General features: G+C 52.7%; 1 protein-coding gene across 1 annotated transcript; it reads right to left on the bottom strand.

The window, feature by feature from the left end:
* Positions 1 to 995: 995 nt before the first annotated feature.
* FSD2 (fibronectin type III and SPRY domain containing 2) lies at positions 996 to 25,205 on the bottom strand. Its single transcript, XM_042987964.1, has 12 exons — positions 24,546 to 25,205; positions 24,317 to 24,412; positions 22,335 to 22,565; positions 21,062 to 21,084; positions 19,961 to 20,082; positions 16,974 to 17,129; positions 14,315 to 14,449; positions 13,436 to 13,586; positions 11,285 to 11,418; positions 8,423 to 8,555; positions 3,888 to 4,064; positions 996 to 1,876 (listed from the first exon to the last, which is right to left on the bottom strand). Exons 1-12 carry the CDS (start codon positions 25,155 to 25,157, stop codon positions 1,624 to 1,626), a joined length of 2,223 nt encoding a protein of 740 aa, XP_042843898.1. The 5' UTR covers positions 25,158 to 25,205; the 3' UTR covers positions 996 to 1,623.
* Positions 25,206 to 25,427: the final 222 nt, after the last annotated feature.

Genomic DNA, 25,427 nt, shown 5'->3' with positions numbered 1-25,427 from the left:
AAGTTGTTAATTCAGGAATCTGAGCTGCCATGTGTATGAACAGGCAGGGTTTTGAGACAGGCGACTTGAGAGGCGTTCATCACATCAGACTTTGTGCTGGAAAACACTAAAGTTTTAGATCACAGGATTTGCAGTTCCCACGAAACCATGAGTGATGAGATATGGGGTGTATCTGTGCAGAGGGGCATCTGCCGGGCAGAACAAAACGGTCTGAGAACCGCTTCACAGGCAGGGTCCCCTACTCTGCACCCACACGTCCAAGCTCGAAGACGCAGTGTGCAGAGCTTTAGGTGGCAGCTGGAGAGCCGAGCGGAGAACCAGGAAGGCAGCCCGCGGGGCCGGTGCTGTGGGCACAGGAGGGCATGACAGCAGAGAGGCAGGAGGCCCCAGAGCTGCTGGCCCAGGGGCCGCTTTGCACACCGGTGCTCAGCTTTAGCCTTTGGCTGGCGAGGTTCTCTCTCCCGAAGCTGCCACGCGTTTGCCATACGTTCTATATCGTGCGCTCCCGTGTTCGTCATTAAATCTCTCAGTCTGTTGAGTCTAGTCTAGTCTCGTCTATTGAGGCTAGTGCTATTTTTTCTTTGTTTAAAGGGACACGGGAACTCTGGAAGATCATGTGACTCCTTGCAGAGTAGCTACAGAGGAGCAATCAAACCTCGGTCTTTTGATTTCCAGCCTGGTTCTCTCCACGTGACAGGATAGTTCCTAGAATCAGTTGTGACTAATGTTCTCTGTTTTTTCCCGCTTTAGCCCCCGTTCCCTCTCCCGATGCGCTGAAAGTGCCACGTTTACGTGTAGGCCGCTGCGGGACGTGAAGTGCGTAGTAGAGCGTTCCGTTTTGCCCAGTCTTGCCATCAAGCCGCAGGTGCCCTTCTGTTCCTTCAGACTGCCTCCCCTCCAGGTTTTGTCCATCTCCCTGCCGTACGTCCTTTGCTCTAGTTTGGAAAGAGCCCCACCATCCCTCACACGGAGAGCAGAGAGCCCGACAACGGTGGTTGGATGAGGAAGATACTGATTTATTCAGTATTTGGTGTGTACCGTTTGTTACATGTTAGTCCTTAGGGACCGAATGATGAACAGGACAGACACTGTCCCTGCCTTCATGGAAGAGCGCACGGTAGAGGTCATTTCAAAGTTTGAGTGGGGTAAGTTCTGTGAACGAGGGGAACAGGTGTGACAGCATGCTCAGTGCCAGAAACCGCATCACAGTGCCATTAACTCCCCGGAAAACAGAAGGCGCGTGGCTTCCCTGGTTCTCTGTGGACAGCCTCTTGCCTTCTGGAGTCTGTTCCCGGCTGACTCAAGAGATGTCCCGGGTGTGCCGCGGCCACTAGTACTTATGTATCTCTTGCCTCCCTTGCCCCTGCCCTCAAGCTCTGTAGGCCTTGGACTTTCAGATACTTTGCATATAAACAAACAGACCGATACAGTTTGACCACCTGAAAGGCCTGGAGTTCATTTTGTCTGAGCCCTCATTTTACAGCCGCGCCTGGTAATGACTAACCTAACATCATACAGGTGGCAGTGCTAGAAACCTGTGCTTGAACGCCAAGTTCAACCAGCTGAGGGGTGGCCGGCTTGGAGGGGTGGGTACAGAAGAGAGGGAGCTGGCATCAGAATGGTCTAGTAGAAAGTGATGTGCTTTGGCATTGAAATGCCATTATGTATCTTCAGACACCCAGGCTTTTCCAAAGAAAAACAGGGATGCACAAATTGGTGAAGCTGACAACTAAACGTGTACAGATGCTGAGAAATGTCCGCATTGAAAAATGACAATTTTGAATTTTCATAGTCTAGCAGAATGCCGATCTTCCTCGGGGAGACAGTTATTCTTATATCTGGAGTCGTCCCGTTGTGCAGGAACTCATACTTATGCCTAGAAATTAAATGTTGATAGGACACAGCTTCAGAAGTTCTGTAGATGCGCAATTTACAGAACATTTCGTATTAGTTTTCAAATAACGCTGTGATCGTGTTTTTTTTTTTTAATTAATTGACTACCAAAGTAACGGTTCATTTCCCAACATATCTGTCTCTTTTCTAAAATTTGTCCTAAGAGACCTCTCTTTTTAAACACCATTTGTTTTTGATCAATTTCTTCACCTAAGAGACTTACATACACTCTTACTGCATCAAAGTTTGTATAGAAATTGGTGTTTTAAAACTTGGGATTTTGAGGTTCAAATGTATAAAGCCTTCGTAATAAAGATGTTTGAACCGGGGGGAGCCCCACGATCTTTCACGTAATAAAATGTGCCTTTTGGTATAACCTGTGCACAGGTACTCAGGCACGATCCTTAGACCTTCCGACTCAGCAGGGCCAGCCGGGCCGTCACCGCCCCCGCAGCCTAGCCCAGCACCCTCTCCCCGTGCTCTGTAGCCTGGGTGCTTTGAAAAAATGGCTGGAACCCAAAGCAGCCACGGGAACTTCCTACCCCTGCTACCTACAGACGTCTGCAGAACACGGTGCCAGCAAGCTGCGCCACACTCCTGGGAGGAGCACTTAGAATACGGTCTCGGTGTCAGAGCGGGCCAGCCTGGCTCCGGCCCTGCTCGCCTCATCTTCCCCTCAGCTCCTTTCCTTAGCTAAGCAGCCGCCAGAAGCCAGGAGCCAGGAAGGCCCTGCCCTCCACCTTCTTCCCACTACAGCACCAGACGAAAGCAAAAACTGCAGGTCAGCTAGGATACCTTCCGTATCCTGTCTGTCCTCTGTCTGTAACTCTGTCCTCTGTCTTTCCAAGGTGGGGCCACAGAAGCGGCCAGGCCTAGTGCCTGGCTTTTTGCCCACCCTTCTTCACGCTGTCTCATGTTTCCATCCTCTTCTGTCTTCTGACCTCTCAACCCTCCCACCGTACACAGACTCCTACTCTTCCTTTGTCCTCCCCGTTCTCCTCTGCCCTTCGTTCTTACCTCTCTAGGAGAGGATACTTTGATTTTTAGCCTCATTACACTTCGGGCAGAATCTCCAAATAAACTATTTGGCTCAATGCCTACTATTTCCTGTGTTTCTCAGACTGGGTCTGAGGATTAGTAGAGTCCATTCTAGTCCAAGTACCTTACAGGGGGGGTCTTCCCACGTATGCGCGGGCATGACCGGTAGTGTTTAATTAACCACGATGGAGGTTCACCAGCAGAGAACGCAGGATCAAACGTGCATAAGATACAGCAAGCCAACAAGGGTCAGAGGCCCCGTGGTACAAGAGGTGCTGGGGAAACGGAGCGAACTTTGGTAATTTTTGAGGTGAAGGGAGGTTGTAACAGTGGCTTCCCGAGTCTGAACATGTCCACGGGACTGCACCTCATCAGGTTTTCCCAGCTTTCTAGAGCTAATCCACGCGTAGAGGACAGAGTGCTTGGCAGCAGAAGCAGAACAGAATGAGCCATGACTATTAAGCCGCTGCCTACTTGCAAAGATGGAATTGGGGCTTCAGATCAAACTGTAACCATTTAATAACACAAGTTGAGCATGAATGAAAAGCCAATCACTTAGTGCTTAAGAATGCTGTCTTTGGGGCCAGACTGCCTGGATTGGATTCCAAGCTCCAAAAATCCACGTTGGACGGATTATCCGACTGCTGTGAGGCATAGCTGACTTTTAAAATGGGGTGATAGAATTGTGAGAAGTAAACAGGACAGGACATGGGAGCAGCGCTTGGCACGGAATAAGCTCTCCGTGAACTGTAGCTATTTCTGTCTGAAAGAAAAGTACCCAAAGCTGCTCTTTTCCCGTCTCATTTGGACTTTAGGGGAAAGGGCTGGAAAAGAGCCCTGAGGTATCTTAGAATATTTTATGAAACCTACCCTAGGCCTTAATTATTGCTAGTGAAACCTCGTGCTCTCTTCTTTCAAGGTCAATTTTAGTATCAGGCATCCAGATTCTACTTTACCGTGATGATGCAAGTCTGTGCCTCATGCACCAAGACAGGCAGTTTGCTCCCAGGTCCTCTTGTTTAGGGACATCTTCAAAGGCCACGCCCACCGTGTAGTGGGACCTCTCGTCCACCTCCACCTCCCAGTAATGGCGCCCTCGGATTGGAATGAGATTCCCCATGACGGCAACACACCTGGGTTCAGAAAGTGGAAGCGTGCGTCACCGGGGGCGACCCGAGCCTGGCCGTGCGGCGGGGGGGGGGGGGGGGGGGACAGCCGTGGGGGTCGGCCCAACGGTGTTCCGAACACCTCCTTTGAGAAGCGGCTCGCCCTCGGCTCACCTGACAGATGCCGAAATTTGTGGAAGGGTTCTTACCCTGCCGGTAATGGGAGCGAGTTAGAAAAGGCTCTATTGGCATTTGTAAATGATTGGGCTCTTTTTTTTTTTTTTTTGGTAACAAAAATAAAGATTTGGTTCACTTGCTCATAAAAAAAGAAAGGGACTCCGGGTGCCAGGGTGACTCAGTGGGTGAAGCATCTGACTTCGGCTCAGGTCATGATCTCGCTGTTCGTGAGTTCGAGCCCCACGTCGGGCTCTGTGCTGACAGCTCGGAGCCTGGAGCCTGCTTCGGATCTGTGTCTCCCCACACCCTCTCTCTACCCCTCCCCTGCTCACGCTCTGTCTCTCTCTCTTTCAAAAATAAATATTAAAACAAACAAAAGGGACTGAAACTTCACAGAACTCAGCACAGTCAAGGGAACCATGCACTTGAAGTTCAGGAACCGGCCAGCACTGCTGATGCTGCACTAGCATGGGGGGCTTTGAGGTGACGCATATCTGCGGGGTGGCTACAGGCAGAAGACGAGGATCTGGATCTCAGAAGCAAACCTGAGAACAGCAAATAGCAAATCCCTCACCAATGATCAAAATCGACCTCCAAGAAGCCACTGGAAACAAATACACTCACAAAGGTCACAGTTATGTTTTGTTTTACAACAATACAGCATTCTTCAGAGGAAGGTTCTCGTGGGAAACCAGACCACATCAGTATCTCCGAAACGAACAGTCCGCCTCCTGCAGGAAACTTCTGCATTAGCCAAACTGAGTGCCCACCCCCCGCCAAACCCCTGGGCAGATTTGTTTAGCTGTTATTAACACGAGATCTCTACTCTCAAACCCCAAGTTCTGGAGGCCAAGCAAAGCTCTGGGAAGGAGACTGCACAGAAAAGAGCTCCTCTTTTGTAAAATGAAGCCGTCTCTACTCTCAGCTCCGGACCCACATCTCCACCCACCTGCTGTTCCTCATTCAGAATGTCCCGAACGGAACTTACCACATTCCTACCCTTCCCACCGCCGACCAAACTTAGTGTTTTGCCTGTGGTGGGAAGGAGTACTTACTCCCCGTGTTTTCTCCGTTTTGGTTAATAGACTCATGATCTACCCAGTAACCCAAGGCAGAAAACAGTAACCCAAGGATAATGTAGTGGTTACACGCTCAGCTTCTAGCTTAAATCTGACTTCAGCCCTTAACAGCAGTGTGCCTTTGGGCAAATTACTTTACTTCTCTGTGCCTCAATGGTCTCATCTGTCAAATTGGACTGGTAGTGATATGGATGTCACAGGCTGTCGTGATGATTCAATGAGCTAATCCATGTCAAACACTTGGAAGATGTCTAGCACTTGGTAAACACGCCATAAATTACAGTCCCTGACCCATCCCTCCCCTGCTCGCCCCTTAACCAGTTGGCCTCTCTCCTTGTTAGTTTTGTGTGTTGCTGATGTACTCAAGGCGTCCGCAGCCTCCTCCCTGGTCTCCTGGCTCCCCACCTGCCTCTCCCCCTCCTCCCCAGCTCACACTTGACCCTCCAGGGTGATCCTTCTGAAATGTAAATCTGATCGGGTCACCTCCCCTACTTGAATCCTCCAAAAATTCCCACCCCTCCAAGGATAAGATCCAAACTTGTTTTGCCCTAGAACTTTTCCACCTTTCCTGCCTCGTCTTCCCCTTCTTCCCATTATGGACCCTACACCACAGACACGCTAACCGATAGCAGTTCTCCAAACACGTGGTCTCCCTGGCTTCCGCCGTTTGTACACGTATGAGGCACTTAATCTGCCTGGTCGGCCTGGAGAACTCCCTTTTATCCTCCAAGCCCTTGCTTCCCCAGGAAGCCTTCTTCCTGGGGGCTCCTACGATGCCTTGGCCATCCTTCTACCGAATCTTTCACAGGTGTGTTTTTGAAACATGCATCTCCCCCACTTGCCTGGTCTGAGTCAGGTGGGCAGGGACACTATCTTCCTCCCTTTACCTCCAGGGCACAGCATGGTCCTCACGGGACAATGGATATACTGGTGACAGGATATTGCAATGGGACTGTCTAACTTGGCTGGACCCCAAAGAGCCAAGAACAGAACAACAGGTGGTGAGTTCTCCCATATTTCCAGGTGACGTGCTGGACCACCTCTGCGGGACTTGGCGACCAAAAACTCGTTTTGTAACTTTTAGTGCAACACCAAGCGGCCGAGGCTGAAGACGCTCGAGGCTGTGTCTGCCCAGAGAGCTCACACGCACGGTGAGGTAGCAGTGGCCTGGTCAGAGGTGTGTGCCTTCAGAGGACCGGGTGTGAACGGAACCCACTGCAGGAAAGCTGCCTCTGCGTTGTTTGTGGGGGGATCCTGTCCAAGAGGGCTGCCTGTGAGGGCCCAGGAGGGCTCGGCAGAAAGAACGAGAACCATAGCACTGGGTGCGGAGGTGGACGGGTTGTCAGGGGCTCACCTGGGAACTGCCGGGGAGAGAGAGTCAGCTTCCCACATCACACTGGTACCAGTCAGGTACCCCCAGGCTAAAAACAGGACAACAGGCCCCCAAACGGAGCCCGTCACGCTAAGCCCCACGTCTCCAAACCGAGACACCTCCGTTACAGTTCGACTCTCCCAGAAATGGGATCTTAAACCAATCAGGAATCGCCTGACGAGCACCAGTGAGGTGATGTGCCTCGCAGACCCTGCTGTCCCCTGCAGGAAAGGAACCTCGCCACAACCGCCCGCTTCTTTGCCTACTGCAACTTGGCCCATAAGCGTCTTTCATCTTGTACAGCTCCTGAGAGCTCCCGTCTACCTGTTAGACTGGATGATGCCCGTTTCATAACTCCTGGAATAAAGCCATAAGATCTTTAAAATCTATTCAGTTGAATTTTTTTTTTTTTTTTTAACAACACAGGTAAGGCCTTTATCTCTCCATGTCCCTCTCCATGCCCTGCAACCCTGGGTAGAATGGGCAGAGGTGGGAAAGGATCAAGTTGCTTTCCACTGTACCCTGTGCACTTGGGCTACCGCATGCTAACACTTACATATAGTAGGTGCTACACACACACGCACACACACACACACACACACACACACACTGTAAAAAGGCCAGCAGGGAGCCAACATCAGAGGAAGAGCCAGCTCTGGGATAGTCTCAGACCCTGGCAGGGAGGCTGATGCAGTTTCTTTCTTCTCTTCCTTTCTTTCAGCTTTTTTTTTTTTTAATGCTTATTTTTGAGAGAGAGAGCGAGCGAGTTCGAGCAAGGGAGGGGCAGAGAGAGAGAGGGACACAGAATCCGAAGCAGGCTCCAGGCTCTGAGCTGTCAGCACAGAGCCCGATGCGGGGCTCAAACCCACGAACCGTGAGATCATGACCCGAGTTGAAGTCAGATGTTTAACAGACTGAGCCACCCAGGCGCCCCTGGATGAAGTTTCTATCCATGGCCCTTGCAGCCCCGTTGGAGAGCCCCTTTTTCTCCTTAGAAGATCCTTCTGACTCTAAAACCAACCGACCGAGAACTCTTCTTGTCCTGACCAGACCAGGAATCTGAGAGCCACCTGTAATCCCGGAAATGGAATGCGCTCTTGGAGTTAACCTATCTGTGTTCTTTTTCTCCCATTGCTTTGACTTTTCTATTTCAGCAGTGTATATCTGCGCCTTATTTTAAGTCTTTAAGTCTTTGGAAAGAAGTGAGGCACAAATAAATCGTTTCAATGTGGATTGAGCACCAAGGTCTGGAAATAGCTACGTTTCTAGACAGACGGCGCACACGCCTTTGCGGGGGCCACCCCTCCCTCAGGTCATGCACTAGCACCACCCCCCACCGACTCCGCACAGGCTAACCCCACCGGTTTTCATCAGGGGTTTTTAAACAGGGCTTCACCCTGTAGGAGAGGAGCGCCGGGCCAAGCCCTGGGAGACCTACAGCCTTGTTTCCGTTCTCCCGACGCCTGTCAGTGTGCCCCTCATCGTGGCTTCAGGGTCTGACTCCTCCAGCGGCGGGGGACCCGACTTCAGAAGCCACAACAGGTATCTTCCGTCCACACCAGCCAGACTCTTCCCCCGACTCCAGCTCCCCAGCCTCCCCTCCGCCCCCACCGCCTCCTCTCCCCCCCCCCCCCAGCCTCTCATCCATTTCTGGGACCTCTTCAAGGCAGCGTCTGTCATAACCCACTTTTTATCTGAGCAACAACGTGTCTTAGAGGGGGTCCGCGGAATGTTCTAGCGAGCGGCTGCCCAAGTACCTGGTAAACCGGGTGTTGCCAGGGAGCGGCTCCTTTGCTGGGGTTTTCCTTTCGCTCCGCACGACCGTAAACCCATCTTCAGAAATGGTCAGCCCGGGATGGCAGGTGTGCTGGTTCAGGTGGAAGAAGCTGCCTGTGCGGGCAGAACACACGAGGAGCCCCGCCAGTCCCCCTGCCTTCTCCACCCCGGCGCCAGCCAGAAGCCCGGGGCCTCGCAAAGTCCTACCCCTCCTGCCACTAATGATGGTGGCAGCGAGCATGCACTGGGAGCCACTGTCCCTCGCCCCCAGCTAGCGGTTTGCAAGTCTTCCCTCGTTCAAGCCTCACAATTACCCTCAGAAACGCGTTCTTATTTCCATCTGGAGAGGAGAAAACTGACGCACCAGGTGGTTAAAAAAAAAATCACCTGGCAAGGCACCTGGGTGGTGCAGTCCTGATCTCGGCTCAGGTAATGAACTCACGGTTCATGAGTTCGAGCCCCGCATCGGTCTCTGTGCTGACGGCAAAGAGCCTGTATGGGATACTGTGAATCCCTCCCTCTGCCCCTCCTACTCTCTCTCTCTCAAAATAAATAAATGTGGGGCACCTGGGTGGCTCAGTCGGTTAAGCGTCCGACTTCAGCTCAGGTCATGATCTCACGGTCTGTGAGTTTGAATCCCACATCGGGCTCTGTGCTGACAGCTCAGAGCCTGGAGCCTGTTTCGGATTCTGTGTCTCCCTCTCTCTCTGACCCTCCCCCCGTTCATGCTCTGTCTCTCTCTGTCTCAAATATAAATAAATGTTAAAAAAAAAAAATTAAAAATAAATAAATAAATAAATAAATGAACTTAAAAAAAAATCAACTGGCAATGACAGAACTAACATTTGAACCCCCAAAACTGTCTGATTCCACAGGCTTTGCTCTTAGCTGGGAGGCTATAAGTGCCTGCACACGGACAAGAATTTCTAACCCACCTGCCAAGGGAAATAGTTATTGAGATTCTTAAGGACCAATCTGACAAAGGGAAGTGGAATTCAACATTTCAATGAGGGCAGTGGGGCGGGGGAGAGGGAAGGATGTTACAGCCATCCCCAAATCATGGTTAAAATAAATCTCATCCAACAGTGGTACAGAATAGATTGAATACAAACTTATTTAGTAAAAAAAAAAAAAAAAATTATTTAGTAAAAAAATCCATTAATTAAGAACATAATAACTCATTCTCATTACTGTGTCCTAGCCAAGTGCTTTTTTCTCGAGTTCCTATTCTGTCACTTCTCTTGTCTCACACCTGGGTTCAAGCTTCGCCATCAAGCTGTTCACAATCATTGTCACAGTTTGATGCTGCCGGAAATTTCATTCGCTGCCTGCGCTGACTGGCAAGGGGGCAGGCAGGTTCCCACCACCTAACTGATGCAAGACGTGGGCCCTCGCCGGTTCCCACCGAGGATCATTTTTGAAAATATAATGATTTTTGCTGATGTGTGTGTTCATTTAAGTTTTTCATATATACACTCTTTTCTTCCATTTGATTTATTTTGGAGGGAGAGAGAACGAGCATGCAAGGGGGGAGAGTGGCAGAGGGGGAGAGAGAGAGAGAGAGACCCAAGCAGGTTCCGCGTTCCGTGCACAGCCCGACGCGGGACTCCATCCCACAACCCTGGGATCACGACCTGAGCCGAAACCAAGAGTCAGACACACTCCACCAACTGAGCCACCCAGGAGCCCCTTCATAAATACACTCTTCAAAAAATTATACGAACAAACTAATTGACTGACTGAATAATCAAGAGCTGGCTGTACCTTTGGCTCTGGTTTTTTGTTTTTTGTTTTTTTTGTTTTGTTTTGTTTTGTTTTTTGACTGAAACTGCCAGAATTTAACATTTCAAAACACCAGGTGAGCACAGAAAATGAGGAGTGCCAGCCAACTAAAGGCAGGCCCTGGCTCAATATGAAAGAAAAACCTGAGTCCTAATCCCAGCACTAGCCCCCACCCTCTGGGATCTGTGGTGGCCACCCAACGAGTCTTTCCCATCTGTGTGGACGGAACACAGTGGGAATTAATCACACACCTCTGCTCCTGGCATTGGAAACGAGGACAAAGTGACACAGTGTCCCTCAGTAAACGACCCCACTTAAGAATACGTCGTCCCCAGAGCCTGGGCTCAGACTCCCTGCCTCTGTGTCCTACCTGCCCTCCACCCGTCAGCCGGCCTGAGCTGGACTGGCTGTGAGGTGGGGGAGGGGTCACCGGCCCCCGGTGTGCTGTGACAAAGCGCACACCCACAGCGAAGCAGTGCCAGGAAAGTGGGTGCATGCAAAGCTTCCGGTGATGTCTCTGCTCATGCAGGGTCTGGACAGGATGTGTGACCGTTGTACGGATGACGGCAAGGGAGGAGGGAAAGGGGCTGGACCTAGGGATGCGGGCGCCTGCCAGGGCCAGACAGGGCCTAGGAAGAGGCTGAGCAGCCGGGTCCGAACTGGGCCTGTGGGTGGGAGACGCTTGGGCTGATAGCAGAAACGGGGGATGAGCAAAGCCAACAACCCCTCCTGGGAATTTCATAAAGACATCATCCCAAGGGTGGTGTGCAGCCTGTGTGAGCCACGAGGCGTCTGGGCCACCCAGGTCCAGGGCGACAAGCCTCTGGTCTGCCTGAGGGAGTGGAGAAAAACCCTAAGTTCTGATTCTCACTCTGCCACCAGACTGCTATCTGGCTTGGGCCTTCAGTCCCCCTGTCTGTAAAATGGGACCACAGGGCCCTGATCTCCCCTGAGCCCCTCCCCGGCCTGACTTGGCCCATTTTCCAGAGAAGTCATGCAGTGCTGGTCTGCCGCAGAGTGGCTCCCTGAGGTCCCAGGGAGCGTGTGGCCCGGGCACATACCTGTGGTGTAGACGGTCACGGGGTCGCTCCTTGCACTGGGGCCCCCCACGCTGAGGGCTCGCACGTAGATGGTATAGCGCTGCCTGGGCTGCAGCTGCACCAAGGCCTCGCGGGTCGGGATGCCCACGACCGACCTGGGCAAAGAAACGGAGCCACAGTCACGAGGGGTGGGGCCGGGCAGCCAGGCCCCGGCACCGGGCCTCCCTTCCAGAGCTGGGATGTTAAACTCACCCTCGCACCCCCAGCCTCTCACCCACAGCGGCACGGCCGGTGGGTTTCCTCCCTCAGGTCCACTTTCCTCGTTCCCTCGTTACTCCTCGTGTCCGTGGCCCTCCGGCCTCGGGGCTCCCCACCCTGGTGTCCCCGGCACCCGGCACCATGCTCGGCGTCTGTCTCCCGCTCTGCCCCCAGCTGTCTGACAGTTGAGAACCTCTCCGAGGGCAGCGGCTGAGTACCGCCTGCCTCAGCCCAGCGCTGAGCCCGCAGCAGGTACCTCGGCCTGTGTTTATGAACAGGCATCTCTAGAAGAGCTGGAAGGGCAGCACAGAAGCCACTAGGAACCTAATTTATTGAAATTCTACTGCACACGAGTACAAGCCTGTAATTGCCACTGCCTGTTCCTGCAACTGCTAAACCCCTTTCAGTCCAGGGAAAGGAGAAGCTTTTGGGGTGACGCCCGTTTACGGATGCAACAGCCCTATTACACGAGCCCGGGTGTCCAGGTGACCCCGAAGGCCGCCGCTCCAGGCCAGAGGGGCGCTTTTCACACATCCGTCCAATGAATATTAACCAAGCCCCTTAGGTTCCAGACGCTGGAGAGGGGGGCTCTGGGGAGAACTGAATGTAGTCTCTGCCCTCATAGACCTCATGGTCCAGATGGGTAGAGAGGCACCCCGCAGGCCAGCAGTGGAGGAAATGCAAGGTGGTAACCGCGACGTGGTCACGGCGTACCGCAGGGTGGATGATGCCGGGGACGCGAGTTTGGAGCTGAGCTCTCAAGAATGACTTGCAAGTAACCGGATGGAGCAGGGACAGGAGTCTCCTACACAGAAGCAGCCCGGGGCAGGAAGGAACACGGGAAGCAGGAGGAACTAAACCCGACCGGTGTGGCTGCAGCCAGACAGGGAGGGGAAGCCGGTGTGGCATGAGCTAGAGAAGCAGGAGAGGGGTACGGTCTGGGAAGCAATTTTCTCCTCTTCAAGATGATTAGATCTGGAGAGCAGGTGCTACCCCACGTCACTGACCAGCCTCCCGGTGACCCCCATCATTATGGTCCCGGGTGTCAGGCGCTCCTGAAGTATCAGCACGAAGCACAGAGGCAATCTGGATCATCAGGTGGCCAGAACCACCGGACTCCCATGCCCCACTCCTGAGGGTCGTGGGGAGTAAATAACCAAGGTCGGCCCTGGTGTGGCCGTGGACACGTGGATTCTACCTGGAACAGAGGGTGCGTGGGATAGACGGCCAGGCTCCAAGCCCAGCCCCGAGCACAGAGGAATCTGTCCTCCCTGACAGGGGACGCCAAGCCCGCCTCCTCCATCTCTCCAGAACCAGGCGGGCGCCCTCTGTGCTCCGCCTCTGGGCAGCCCCTGGACGTGGGGGCTGCTCCCGGACTGCCTGGGTCTTGCCTCACTCCCGCCCCGGGGCCACGCCGCTGACCCACTGTCCTCAGAGCTCAGTCCTTCCTATCCATCCGGGTCTCATTTGAAAAGTTCATCCACGGAGGTCCCTACTTCCACCCCAGCCTCCTTCTTACATTTCTTTCTCCTTCAGAGCACCTTGCATTTTATGTATTTGTTTGTCTTCCTGTTTTCTATTTGCCGCTGCTCGACGGTCAGCTCCGTAGGGAAGGGAATTTGCCTGCCTAGTCTCCCAGAGCCCGGGGCCCAGGTCCAGGCCCACAACACTTGTTGAATGAATGAGCGGTAAACCTTCGCTGGACTAGAAAAGCAAACCTGAGGTTTAAACCATTTACTCACGCCTCACGCACCTTCAGTGACAGCGTTCAAGAAACTTCTCATGAAAACCAAGCACCCGAAATTAAGGTTCCAAACGCTGACCTTCTCTCCAGACCCCGTGCATTTCCTGAGCTGTGTCACTGTGTCAGGTGTCATGGCCCCCCCCCCCCACCGCCCCATGACTATGACTTACTCAGTTACTCCCGAGGCTTCAGGACTTTCCGCCTGGGTCAGCTCTACCGTGTACGAGTCCACGGGATTCAGGTTCCCAGACTCCCAGCAAATCAGTGCAGCCTCTTCGCAGCTCCGTATCTCTTTGCTTTTTATAATGGGAGGGGAGGGGGCTAGGTGTGGGACAAAGGGGGGAAGGAATGACCATTCTGCTCCTATCCAGCCAGTTTGTCCAGAGCACGGCCAACCGAGCACGGCCAACCGAGCACGGCCACTGTCTGCCCACAGAAGACATTCGATGCCGTAAAAAGGAAACCAGGTGCAAGAGACTGAGTATTTGCATCCCCCCCCCCCCAGAATTCGTGTGTTGAAGCCTGTTCCCCAAAGTGGCGGAAGGTGGGGTCTTTGGGAGATGAAGAGGAGGGCGTCTCTCATCAAAGAGAACCCAAAGAGCCCTGGGCCTCTTTCTGTTGTGTGAGGACAGAGCCGAAACCAAGCCAGATGTCTACGGACCCGGAAGGCTTCACATCAGGCGCTGAATATGCTGGCAGCTTAAAAGGAGGCCCCTTTCAGCTTCCAGAATGGTGAGAATTAAATTTCTGTCATGTATAAGCCACTCGGTCTCTGGTGTTCTGTCATGGCCGCCCACACGGACTAAGACGCCGGGAACGCCTTTCAGACGTTCCTGGAGCAGAAGGCAGCTGAAAGGTTAAATGACGCTACGATCGTGAGCAGTAATTTTGGGCATTTTGAGACCAACTCTGAGCAAATGTCCCTTCCATCCTAGGGACACTGGTTTGGTGTACTAACAGAGAAACACGGACAGCTACTCCTGCCCTTCCACATGAAATCAAGTGTCCTGCCACACCTCGAAAGCCGTGACCCCTGTGGCCCCCGTTACCTGTCATGTACATTGCACGCTCACTGGCGGGGCTGCGGCCGGCCCTGTTCTGAGCTGTGACCCAAAATTCATACTGGGTGTTTGGCACGAGATTTCTCACTGAGCAATACGTTTCTTTGACAGTCATTGTAAACTCTGAAAAACAAACAAACAAAAAGACAAGAATTCAACCCTAAAAATAGGCCAAGTGGCTCCGAGTTAGTTGTGTCGAGTCTCCCTGTAGTAGATCGCAACACTGGCCAGAAATTCCTCCCGTCCCTGTATGCGTCCTCTGCAGTATGACTTACTACTCCTTCAAGAGGTTCATTTTTCCCCGTCATTGATGGGCTGAGCCATGCAACTTGCTTCAGCCAATGAGACAGCAGCAAACATGATGCCAGCAGAGGCCTGGGAAATGCTAGTGCACAGGGGCTTGTCTTCTTGCTGCTGGGAACACCCTCCACTTTCATGTGAACAAGCCCGAGCCAGGGTCCTGGACAATGAGACCCAGTAGACAGAGGCCCCAGCCTTCCCTGCCGTATCCCCACATCTGTAAGTGAGACCATCCCACACCATCCAGCTCTATGTAGCCAAGCTGGCCCAGACCAGAAGAATGCCCAGACAACTCACAGAATTATAAGAAGTAATAAATGTTTGTCATTCTAAGCCAATAAGTCACGTATATGTGTGCAGAGTAGGGCAGGATAGGGTGTTGTTACCCAGCAACACCTAACTGATACACCTCTAAACCTCCTCAGACTCTTGAAAGGCAGTGATAACTCACTAACCCACCCTCTGATATCAGTTCCTTTATCACAGAGGGGTCCATTTAAAAGATCTTCATAGTGGGGCGCCTGGGTGGCTCAGTCGGTTAAGCGGCCGACTTCGGCTCAGGTCATGATCACGCGGTCCGTGAGTTCGAGCCCCGCGTCGGGCTCTGTGCTGACAGTTCGGAGCCTGGAGCCTGTTTCAGATCCTGTGTCTCCCTCTCTCTGACCCTCCCCTGTTCATGCTCTGTCTCTCCCTGTCTCAAAAATAAATAAAACGTTAAAAAAAAAAAATTAAAAGATCTTCATAGAGGGGCACCTGGGTGGCTCAGGTGGTTAGTCCAACTCTTGATTTTGGCTCCGGTCATGATCTCACAGTTCGTGAGTTCAAGCCCCAGGTCGGGCTCTGTACTAACAATTTGGAACCTGCTTCAGAATCTCTCTCTCCTTCTCTCCCTCTGCCCCTCCCCTGCTCATATTGTCTCTCAAAATAAATAAATAAACATTAAAAAAAAAATCTTCATAGAGTGTCATGACACAGCCCAAACGCAATGGCTTCTTCTGTGTGTCTGGAGAGAGTGCCAACAGGGCTGATTCATGACACAGACTGTGGTTAATCAGACCTGGCTTCTTGGACCCTGACCAACCTTTTACTTATTTTTTTATTTTCATAATTTTTTTTTTTTTTAATTTTGAGAGAGAGAGAGCAAGAGAGCACACAAGCAGGGAAGGGGGGTAGAGGGAGAGAGAGAATCCCAGGCAGGCTCCACGCTCAGTGCAGACTCTGACACAGGTCTCGATCCCACAACCCTGGGATCATGACCTGAGCCGAAATCAGGAGTCGGACACTCAACCGACTGAGCCACCCGGGCACCCCCTTGACCTCCCTTTTACAATCTTCCTCCTTCCCCGTGGTGCCCCCTTTAGTCTTTGTTCAGATAACCCTCATCATCTGCTCACCTTGTTACAACCTCCCTCAGCATCACTTAAACTTACTCTGACTTTTCTCAAGCATTTCCCTTCCTTCTCGGTCCCTGCACAGAAAATCTGCCCTTACCTTCAGCACACAGACCCTCCCCCTGCCCAGGCTGGTGCAGCAGTGGGCTCCGTGCAGGGAGCATGCAGACTTGCCTCCTGTCCTGCTCTGCCATCCATCACCCACTGTGTCCCCATGGACAGCTCATTTCTCTCTGGGTCTCAGTCTCCTTCTGCATGAAGTGGAAATCCCCAAGGCCCTCTCTTCCCAACAGGTGAATGGCTTATCTATCATGTGGGGAGGGGGGAGGCAGCTGACCCCAGCCCTGGCCCCACACCAGCCAGCTCCATTTCTCTGGGAAGGGGATGGGCCCAGAGCCGCCCACGCTGGAGGCTCGGGGACGTTCCCAGGAGCTTGCTCGACTTGAGCATGTGGGTCTGATCGGCTGTAGCCCTTTCAGGCTGCAGAGGCCCCATCACCCCTCAAGGCGGTCTGCAGGTTGACCCTCCAATTTCTCCCGACACGAGGTCGCTCTGAGAAGGCCCAGCCTGCCCTCACGTGCCCAGCCCACGAGTATCCAGACAGCTCAGCCAGGCCTCCTCAAGGAGGGGCGTCCCCACCCTTCCTGCACACAGTGCTGCCAGGGACTCATCCCATGGACAACTCTGGCCTGAGGGCTATATCTACACTCCAGGCACTTTAGCCTGGCTTCGTGGCCCTCCCCAGTGAGGCCCCATCTTGCCTCTCTGCCGTGCTCACTTGCCTGCATCCCATGTTCCAGGTAGTTCCCAGATCACGACAGCTCCAAGGAGCTGAATATGTAGATTCATCCCACCTCTGCCCTGCCGATTACTGGGAAAGCAATCGGAACTGCTCCCTGGCCTCTGAGGGCCCTTAGCCGTTCCAGAGCGTGCGTGTGATCTTGGCAGAGTCTCACCTGCTTGGTCCTTCCCAGGCGAGCCGTCCTGCACCGGCCGGTAGGACAGCAGATAGCTCTCCACCGTGTCGTCAGAGTACAGACTCCAGCACACGCGGACAGAGGAGCCCGTGGCCGAGTTGGGGGCCTGTGGGTTTATCACTGGAGCAGAAGGAGCTGGAACGAGAAGGGAGAAAACCAAAACTGAGTAAGGAGCCTCCAGGAGAGGTGTGGGATGCAGTGGCCCCTGTTGTAGGACTCCTGGTCCCCCGAGGCCTCCGTGGGCTTTGCCCAGACTGGACAAGGTCAGGAAGGCCACACCTCCTAATGGCCAGCCTGCAGGTGACAACCAGCATGTCCATTCCTGCTTTGACAAACCCACGCAAGCTGGGGGAGGAGGGGTCAGTGATAGGGACTCGGGCTGGGGGGTGTGTGCAAGACCTGCCCTAGGCATGGGTCCTCTGACCCCTTCCACGCCTTCCGGAGAGACGAGGCAGCCAGGACCACAGCAGTGCCGCCCACAGGCCCCGGAGGGAACAGAGAGAAGCAGCTTCATGGGGAAAGCTCGCTCTGCTTTCACTGGTGGAACCGTCCACCAACCATGTCTTCATTATAAGGGGAGAAGACTGGGTTGGGCCAAATGTGCTCTTGAGAACCATCTTGAGAATCCACCTACTGAGTTAATTCTTTTTTTTTTAAGTTTTTTAAATGTTTATTTATTTTCGAGAGAGAGAGAGTGAGACAGAGTGTGAGTGGGGGAAGGGCAGACACACACACACACACACACACACACACACACAGAATCCGAAGCAGGCTCCAGGCTCTGAGCTGTCAGCGCAGAGCCCAATGCAGGACTCAAACTCACGAACTGTGAGATCATGACCTGAGCCGAAGTCTGAGGCTTAACTGACTGAGCCACCCAGGCACCCCGAGTTAATTCCTTTATTCTCTGTAGGTTAATACTTCAGCCTCCCCAGACTCACACACAACCGAGAAACCCTCCTTGTCTCTCCTCTACGGACTCTTCTCCCGCGGCAGCGCCTGCCCGCAACCCAGACTTTACGGAACAACCTTGGCTTCCGATTTTGACGTTGCTCCGTCCAGGTAAGAAAGAGCACAACTAAACTTGAAGGTGTTTCCTAGCTGCAGCTCAGCCTTTCCTCTCTGGCCAGGACCTGGAAGGTCCTAACGGGACAAAGGAGAGGAAGAAGAGAAAGAACCTAACGACGAGATCCAGGATGTACAGAGGGTGCCCGTCTATACCCTCAAGGGACAGCCCCGTAGCAAGAAGGGCGGGAGCTGCAGTGAGAAGAGGGGTGGCCCTGGGCTTGGCAGCCCACCGGGAGGCTCCAGGTGATGGTCTGCATGAGACCTGGACCTGGGGTGGGGGGGCGGTGAAGAGAAGTGTAAGCATCTCTCAAGCACCGACTTGGGTGATCATGCCTTTCCTTCCAAATACCTGGGCCTGGTTATCTGGGCAGCACCACCCCTTAGAAGGGGAAGGATCATCCAGTGGACATCGAAGCTCAGTGAGATCACTCTGTGAATCATGAGTCTAAGAGTGGCCTCCAAGGTTTCTAATGGAGGACGTCCATTACAGTGTGGTTTCTAGTGGTGAAAAACCTAGAAACATCCCAGCAGCCAGTCCAGTTGAGAATCAAGTAAACAAACTAAGGTATATACCCATTAAAATGATGTTACAGAAGGATTTACAGTACAAGAAATATTAATCAAAATTTTGATTAAAAAGCAGGTTACAAAACAATAAATTCCCTATTTCAAAAAAATCTGTATAAAGGAAAAATCTAAAATGATATGTACAACATTTTTACAATGTAGCTGGGTGTTGATGAGGAAATGGTGAGCAGTCAACAAAAAAAAGCTGAATTACAGTATTATTCTTAGAAATAAGTAATCACAGTAGGGGCACCTGGGTGGCTCAGTCGGTTGAACATTGGGCTCTTGATTTCAGCTCAGGTCATGAGCTCACAGTTTGTGAGTTTGAGCCCAGCATCAGGCTCTGCACTGATAGTGTGGGGCCTCCTTGGGATTCTTTCTCTCCTTCTCTCTCTGCTCCTCCCCTGCTTGAGTGCGCGCGCTCTCTCTCTCTCCCTCAAAATAAATATATAAACTTAAAAAATTAATACATTTAAAAAAAATAAGTAATCACAAGAATATTTTTCAAGTTTATTAGTTTATTTTGAGAGAGAGAGAGTGAGCAGGGCAGGGGCAGAGAGAGAGGGAGAGAGGGAATCCCAAGCAGGCTCTGCACTGTCAGCACAGAGCCCAACACGGGGCTTGAACTCATGAACCACAAGATCACGCATTACCTGACCTGAAACCAAGTGACCTGGAAGCTTAACTGACTGAGCCACTGAGGCGCCCCCACAATATTTTAAGAGCTACCTGTACCATGTGACGTGCTGTACATGCATTGCCTCGTGCAATTCCCACCATATCCCCATGAGGCATTATGTGGACAAGGAAACCAAGACTCAGAGAAGTTAGGTAAGTTGTCCAGAGTCACACAGCTAGGAAGTGGAAGGGCTGGGATTCTTACCAGCTCCATAGGATCCCAAAGCTCATCTCTCAGCCACTGTGCTAAGTAAATAAGTACTCGGGCTACTTGCCAGGAGTAACTCAGGCGGGAGAACAGGGGTTTATGAATCTGGGCAGGCTATGAATAAAAAATATTTCAAGGTTGCCCAGCGCCAGATGTTGGCTCCCTGGAAAGTGAGGGTGGGCACTTCCCCCCCCCCCGGGGGGAGCGGTCTCCACCTCTGTTCTCACCATTGCAAGCTATGAAGACATGAGATTAGAGCAAAAAAAAAAAAAAAAGAAAAGAAAGAAAAGAAGAAAAGAAAGAAAAGAAAAGAAAAGAAAACAAAAGAAAAGAAAAAACCTGTTTCTAAAAGTTTATGGGTTTTTTTTTAGCCATCAAAATTTCTAACTCAAAGCTCAGGGACCTGGAACTTTCTATGAAGTATGCACACAGGCGAAATATGCACCTGGGATGGTGTTAATGGAGCCCATTAGCTGCTCCACATCAGAGAAGTCCAAGGTCTGGTCTTCAAAGTCAGGCTGCGCAGAGATTTCCACGTCTGTTTCCGTATTCAAGAATTTTCCCAGTCTGTTGGTATAAAAAGCCATGCTCACAAGAACGAAGGGACGTGCTCCTTAGGGTGTGTGTCTACAGTGCTGGGTCACCGGTAATAAACGCGAAGGGCCTCTTTGCTGAAGTTTTATTTCTTTGACATGCTGCTGGCTGCTGGCTGCCATCTGCTTTGGTGACTGACCCAGGGGGTCCCCAGTGGGGATGGAGGAATTGGTTTGTGCCTTAGAGGGGAGGGGGAGGGGTGGGCCATTTGGGGGGCAAGTGCCTAACAGCTCCAGATCTCCACCCTCTGGAAGACCTCTCAGGTGCTGACCCGGAAGCTGCCATGCCCCCGCCGCCCCAAGCCCCGACACGCACAGACTCTGGGGTTTCTTCTCCGTGGGGCCGAGTGTACTCAACCCGCTGACGGTAGACTGGGGCTATGAGTTTTCTTACACCTGCTTCCTGGCAGTCATAGGGTTTGTAGGTGGCAGGGGCGGACTCTGAAACCAGGTCTGTCTTTTGCTTCTTACCCCTTATGTCATCAAGCTTCCATGTTCATGTGGCTTTACAGACACTGTCTCGTTTAATTCCCGTAAAACTATCCCTGTCTGTAGATAAGGAAGGTGAGTCCTAGACTGGTTGGACTTGCCCAGGGTCATGGGGGTAACGGGATTTGAACTCCTGTCTGACTCTACAACGTGTGTGCTTTCTATAGTACACAGTCTGGGTCCTGGCACAGCTCGGGGATGGGGGAGGCACTGGACCCTGGCTCCTCCTGGTGAAAGGAGGGGCTCACGGGGTGAGCTGGCCACAGGCTTGCTGGCTGGGCCGTCTGAGATTTGGTACTAGCGGGTCCTAGTGACCATCGTCCCCCCGAAGCCAGCGCTGTTGGATCGCAGGGGCAGACATGAAAACTGTAACTGGGAGCATCTTCCCAAGGGGAGCTGAGTCTATTTGTATCTAGAGGAGCAAGAGACGGGAAAGAAGATGTGCGTCAGAACAAAAGCATTACCTGTCAGCCATAGCCACAGCATCCTAAAAAGGAGGAGGGGAAGGAGAAAATACTCAGTTGACTTCGAAAATAAATTTATTTTTCAAACTATATGGTGATATAAGCACATTTTAAAACTTGGAAATTAGGGGGAAAAAAAGTAACAGCCATATCCCCCACTAACAAAACCACTCTCAGGCTGCCTGTGGGTCTCTTCCGGACGACTGCGTCCCCCCAGGGAGGTTATGGAAGGACCCCCGCGTCACAAATGGTCTTTCGGCCCACCAGTTTGAAAGACTGCAGAACCGTTCACGGAATGGAAGTTCCATCGTTTACTTAACCATTCCTCTGTTGAGGGACATTTTGGTTGTTTCTAATTTTTCGTCATCACAAATGACAGTGAGAAGAACATTCTCACACGTATCACTTTCTGCACATTCGGGGTTATGTCTCTGGGATACAGCGATGTTGTGGGACCAGTGGTTCAAAAGGTCTGAGTATTGAAGGCTCTAATGGTGTCTGCATACTTGCTTTCCAGCTTGTCACAGGTCCCTTGCCCCAAGCACGGCAGGAAGGAAGCCCTGTTGGGCTTTGAGGGACCACTATGGGCGGGGTCAGTGTGGAAGCCATATTTGGCAACGGGGCAGCTCCAGAGGCTGAAGGCCCCTCCCTCACATCCTGGACACCACAACTGCGCCATATTCCTGTGGGACATTGTGAAGAAAGAGGACCTCAGCTCTGACTGAGATTGAAATTCCCACATCCCAGCAGCATGGGGCCTTGAGGTCAGATTTAATTGGATTTCAAGAAAATTAAGAAATGGATTTTTTTTTTTTTTTTTGCATGTTTGACTTTACAAAGATTTAAAATTGGTGCCCTGGTAACTGGAGAGTTGGAGGTGCCTTTTTAGCCTGGATTGCCTCCTCCTCAGAGCTCTAAGAGGCTCTCTGAGGTGACCAGAAAACTCTCAGAGCGCTGATGTTGCTCAGCTCCCTGGCGAGGGGACAGGTCTCTGGGACAGAGGAACGAAGGCTGGTGTTGTCTGAGTAACGGTGGAGGGAAGGGGTCAGCCGTGCGTGAGTCTGCTCGGCCACTCATGGCGGGGCGCACAGAGACACGGGTGACCACCTCATCCAGGAACAAAATGGATGCTCGTGAACATCCAGGAACCAAACGGATGCTGATCCACAGAGGTCAAGTACAACACCTGCAGACAGAGAGGGGACAATCTAACCTACCCCCGCCATACCGTCACTTCGGTTCATGATCTCATTTCACCTCACGACTGACTGACCTGTATGAAGTCGACCTTCTCTTCGTGACACATCTCCTCTATGGTTTCCATGAGTTCCTTACAGGTATCCAGGTTTTCCCCACAGCTGACCAGTTGTCCATACAAGGCTTCCAACTTCGCTTTCTTTTTCTCTCCGAGAGCTTGTATTTTTTCTTCATATTTTTGAGCAAGTGTTTCCAGAATCTCATTGAAATGTGACTCAAAATTTTGTTCCTGTCTTCCAAAGTTCTCCTGCAAGATGGTTGACCTCAGCCGTTATTTTAGCGAACGTGGTGTGTCGACTACAGAGTCATTTGAGGCATGAAAATATACCTAGAGATGTTTTAGTCACCCCACCCTTTTCTTATCATCGCTTGCCAGGATGCTGGGGTGGGTACAGCGGGAGCTGGGACCAGGAGTCTATGGCTAGAGCCCCTGGGATAATCTTTTTTTTTTTTTTTTTTTTTTAAAGTGGGCTTCACACCCAGCCATGGAGCCCAACGCAGAGCCCAACACAGGGCTTTGAACTCACAACCCTGAGATCAAGACCTGAGCTGAGATCAAGAGTCAGACGCTTAACCAACTGAGCCACCCAGGCACCCGAGCCCCTGGATAACCTTAACGAGAAGCACTGCCTTCACTCCTGGCAGCACTTTGCAATCCTCCCTCCCCTCCCCCCGTCCCGTCCCCAGCCCCACGCCACCTCCGTGGTGGCCACCTCCCAGGAAGATGGTCAGAGATGAGTCAACCTGCCACTGTATCCCTGGACTGCAGACGTCCACGGAGATGTCTGTCCTGGGCAAGCCCTACCTAGCCTTCCCTCCTGAGCCCCCAGCATCTCACGACACTCACCTCCACCTCCTGATGCCCACATCCTACAGACGCCAGGATCACACAGATCCTCACATCAACTAAGAGAAAGGTGAAGGGGGAAGGGGAGGGGGGAGGGGAGTGGGGGCCGTGGCCAGATGGTCCCGCCTAATAGATGAGAAAACGTAGGGAGGCAGAGGGAGCCATGCGACAGTACTTAATCCAGGGGCACAGGGGATGAGTCATGTTAATTAAATCCTGTCGACTACTGGTCCTTTTAGATTCGAAGCCTGGGAAAGCTTCGTGGGTTGTGACTGATGTCACCCTCTCCAGGTAACGGAGACATTTCCAAAGCAGAGGCTCTCTCGATGACTCAGGGAGTATTTGCTGAACATCTTCTACGTGTCCAAGATTTGCTCAGAATGGCAGCAGAGAAGGAAAAGCAGTGGGGGACTCCCCAGGGCTGGTGTAGAAGGGAAAAGTCAGAGTCCTCACCGAGGGTGAGGGTACTTTGACCTGAGATGAGCGGGCAGAGAGAGTGTAAAGAGTTTTGTCCGGGTGGCTGTACCTCTGTCCCTCGTTCCGTCCCTGTGCCCTGCAGACGGGATTAGTGCATAGTCCTCCCTCTTAAGACTGGGGATGAAGAAGTTCCAGCTTCCCGGGACAGGGGCCTGGGGCTTAGCTAATTCATACCAGGTGTTCCTGGAGATACAGTCCGAGGCTGTATTAATAGAGGTAGAGCACCCACAGGCAGAGAAGGCAGGTGCAAAGTCCTGGTCCTTAGCCTCATCTGGACGGGGAGGCTGAGTGCAGGCATCACAGCAGTGTACGACATGCCACTCGGTACACCCAGGGGACTGTGACGTGTTTGGTGACAGGCACAGAAGCGTATTAATCTTACGGGAAACATAACAGCTGGGGAAAATAATCAGGAAGGGCGGGTGTCTTGCAATGCCTCGTCAAGCAGGACTGAGGATAGAGAGACAGAGGAGACCCTGCCTCCCCAGGAGAGCTCCCGGTTCAGCAGGGGATGAGGACAGGTAGTTTCCACCAGGTAGATGCCCAAGGTCCCCTGGGAGGGCAGGGGAAAGGGCGAGAAGCGGGCAGTTCTCTAACCCACACCAGTCACAGCTGCTGACCCAGCCGTGGGGGAAGCCGCGTGTGTCTGAGGGCGTCACTGCGCCTGCTCTTACCTCCACGGTGATGAAAACCTCCTCCAAGTGATTTGCAAAATTCTCCATCTCGATAATCTGCTTTTCCAGTTTGAACATGTTTTTGTGAATTTCGTCCTGGCAAACAGAGGATCCCAAGGAGACATTAATGCTCTTTGCTCTCTTCCGTAGGAGGCGCTTTAAGTTCATTCCCTGCCTGCCTACTTGAGACACAAACGCACTGTCAGGGGAACTAAGGAGTCCCGTTTACCTTGGCGCTTTCCAGGGCCTTGCTGAGGGGGGTCACCTCATGCTCTCCGTGCGCATCCGACACCTCGCACGCCCTTACTGGGGCTTTGCAAGTGACACAGAAGACCAGGGCGGCTTCGTCCTCGTCCTCCTCCTCGGGGATGACGTAGCACTCGTACTCCTCGCTGGCCCGGCCGTGCGCGTACCTGTAGGCTTCCCGCAGGTCCCGGCCGGCCGCGCCCCAGCCCAAGCAGCCCGGGGCCTCGGCCTCGGCGCCCGGCCGCCAGTCCCTCTGCGCCCCGGCCGCGGGCAGGTGCAGCCGGGGTTCCGAGACCTCCACGCGCGGCGCGCTTCCATCCACGAGCTCCGCGCCCCACTCGCCACCACCTCCAAGCGCGTACAAATCCGCAAGCTCCTGCACCTCCTCCTCCAGGTCGCTCTGGGCCTTACCTGGGGCCGCCCCCCCGGGCTCGCCGGTCATTTCGGCGGGGACTGGTCTTCCCGTCCGCGTGTGTTCTTCCGGGAAGAGCCGCAGCCGGCCTTCGGAGTCATACAGATCCGTGGGACAGAAGTGGAAGTCCCTGGGAGCCGGGGACCTGTGCACCTCGGGCGCCCCCCCAGCCTCCCCGTCCATCGCGCCTCTGCACCCACAGAGTTCCTCGCGCGCGCGCCTCCTAGTGGGTGTCCTGGGTCCTAGAACACAGAAAGAGGAGGAAACCCTGTTTCTGAGAAGGCCATCCCAGCAACTGGTCACTAGATTGGGCTCGACTCATTCACAATTAAAAAAAAAAAAATCATCTGAGCAGCTCAGCCGTGGTTTTACTTTGAACCATCTGCAAAGAGAGGTTTGCTTTCTCCAGGAAGGAGGCTTTCTCAGCTTAAAGGAGACCAGAAATAAAGAAAT

Source organism: Panthera tigris, chromosome B3 (assembly GCF_018350195.1).
Source record: "Panthera tigris isolate Pti1 chromosome B3, P.tigris_Pti1_mat1.1, whole genome shotgun sequence".
In the NCBI taxonomy this organism is placed as follows: domain Eukaryota; kingdom Metazoa; phylum Chordata; class Mammalia; order Carnivora; family Felidae; genus Panthera; species Panthera tigris.
The sequence above is the reverse complement of the archived record's forward strand: the minus strand, read 5'-3'. Positions and strand labels throughout refer to the sequence as shown.

What these genes read in the sequence shown, in the direction of transcription:
- FSD2 (XM_042987964.1), bottom strand. Translation starts at nt 25,157, where the DNA reads ATGGACGGGGAGGCTGGGGGGGCGCCCGAGGTGCACAGGTCCCCGGCT. An exon ending in AGGCCCTGGAAAGCGCCAAG is followed by an intron (nt 24,413 to 24,545) that starts GTAAACGGGACT and finishes TCTGTTTGCCAG; the next exon opens with GACGAAATTCACAAAAACAT. An exon ending in CTCCATTAACACCATCCCAG is followed by an intron (nt 17,130 to 19,960) that starts GTGCATATTTCG and finishes TTCTCGTTCCAG; the next exon opens with CTCCTTCTGCTCCAGTGATA.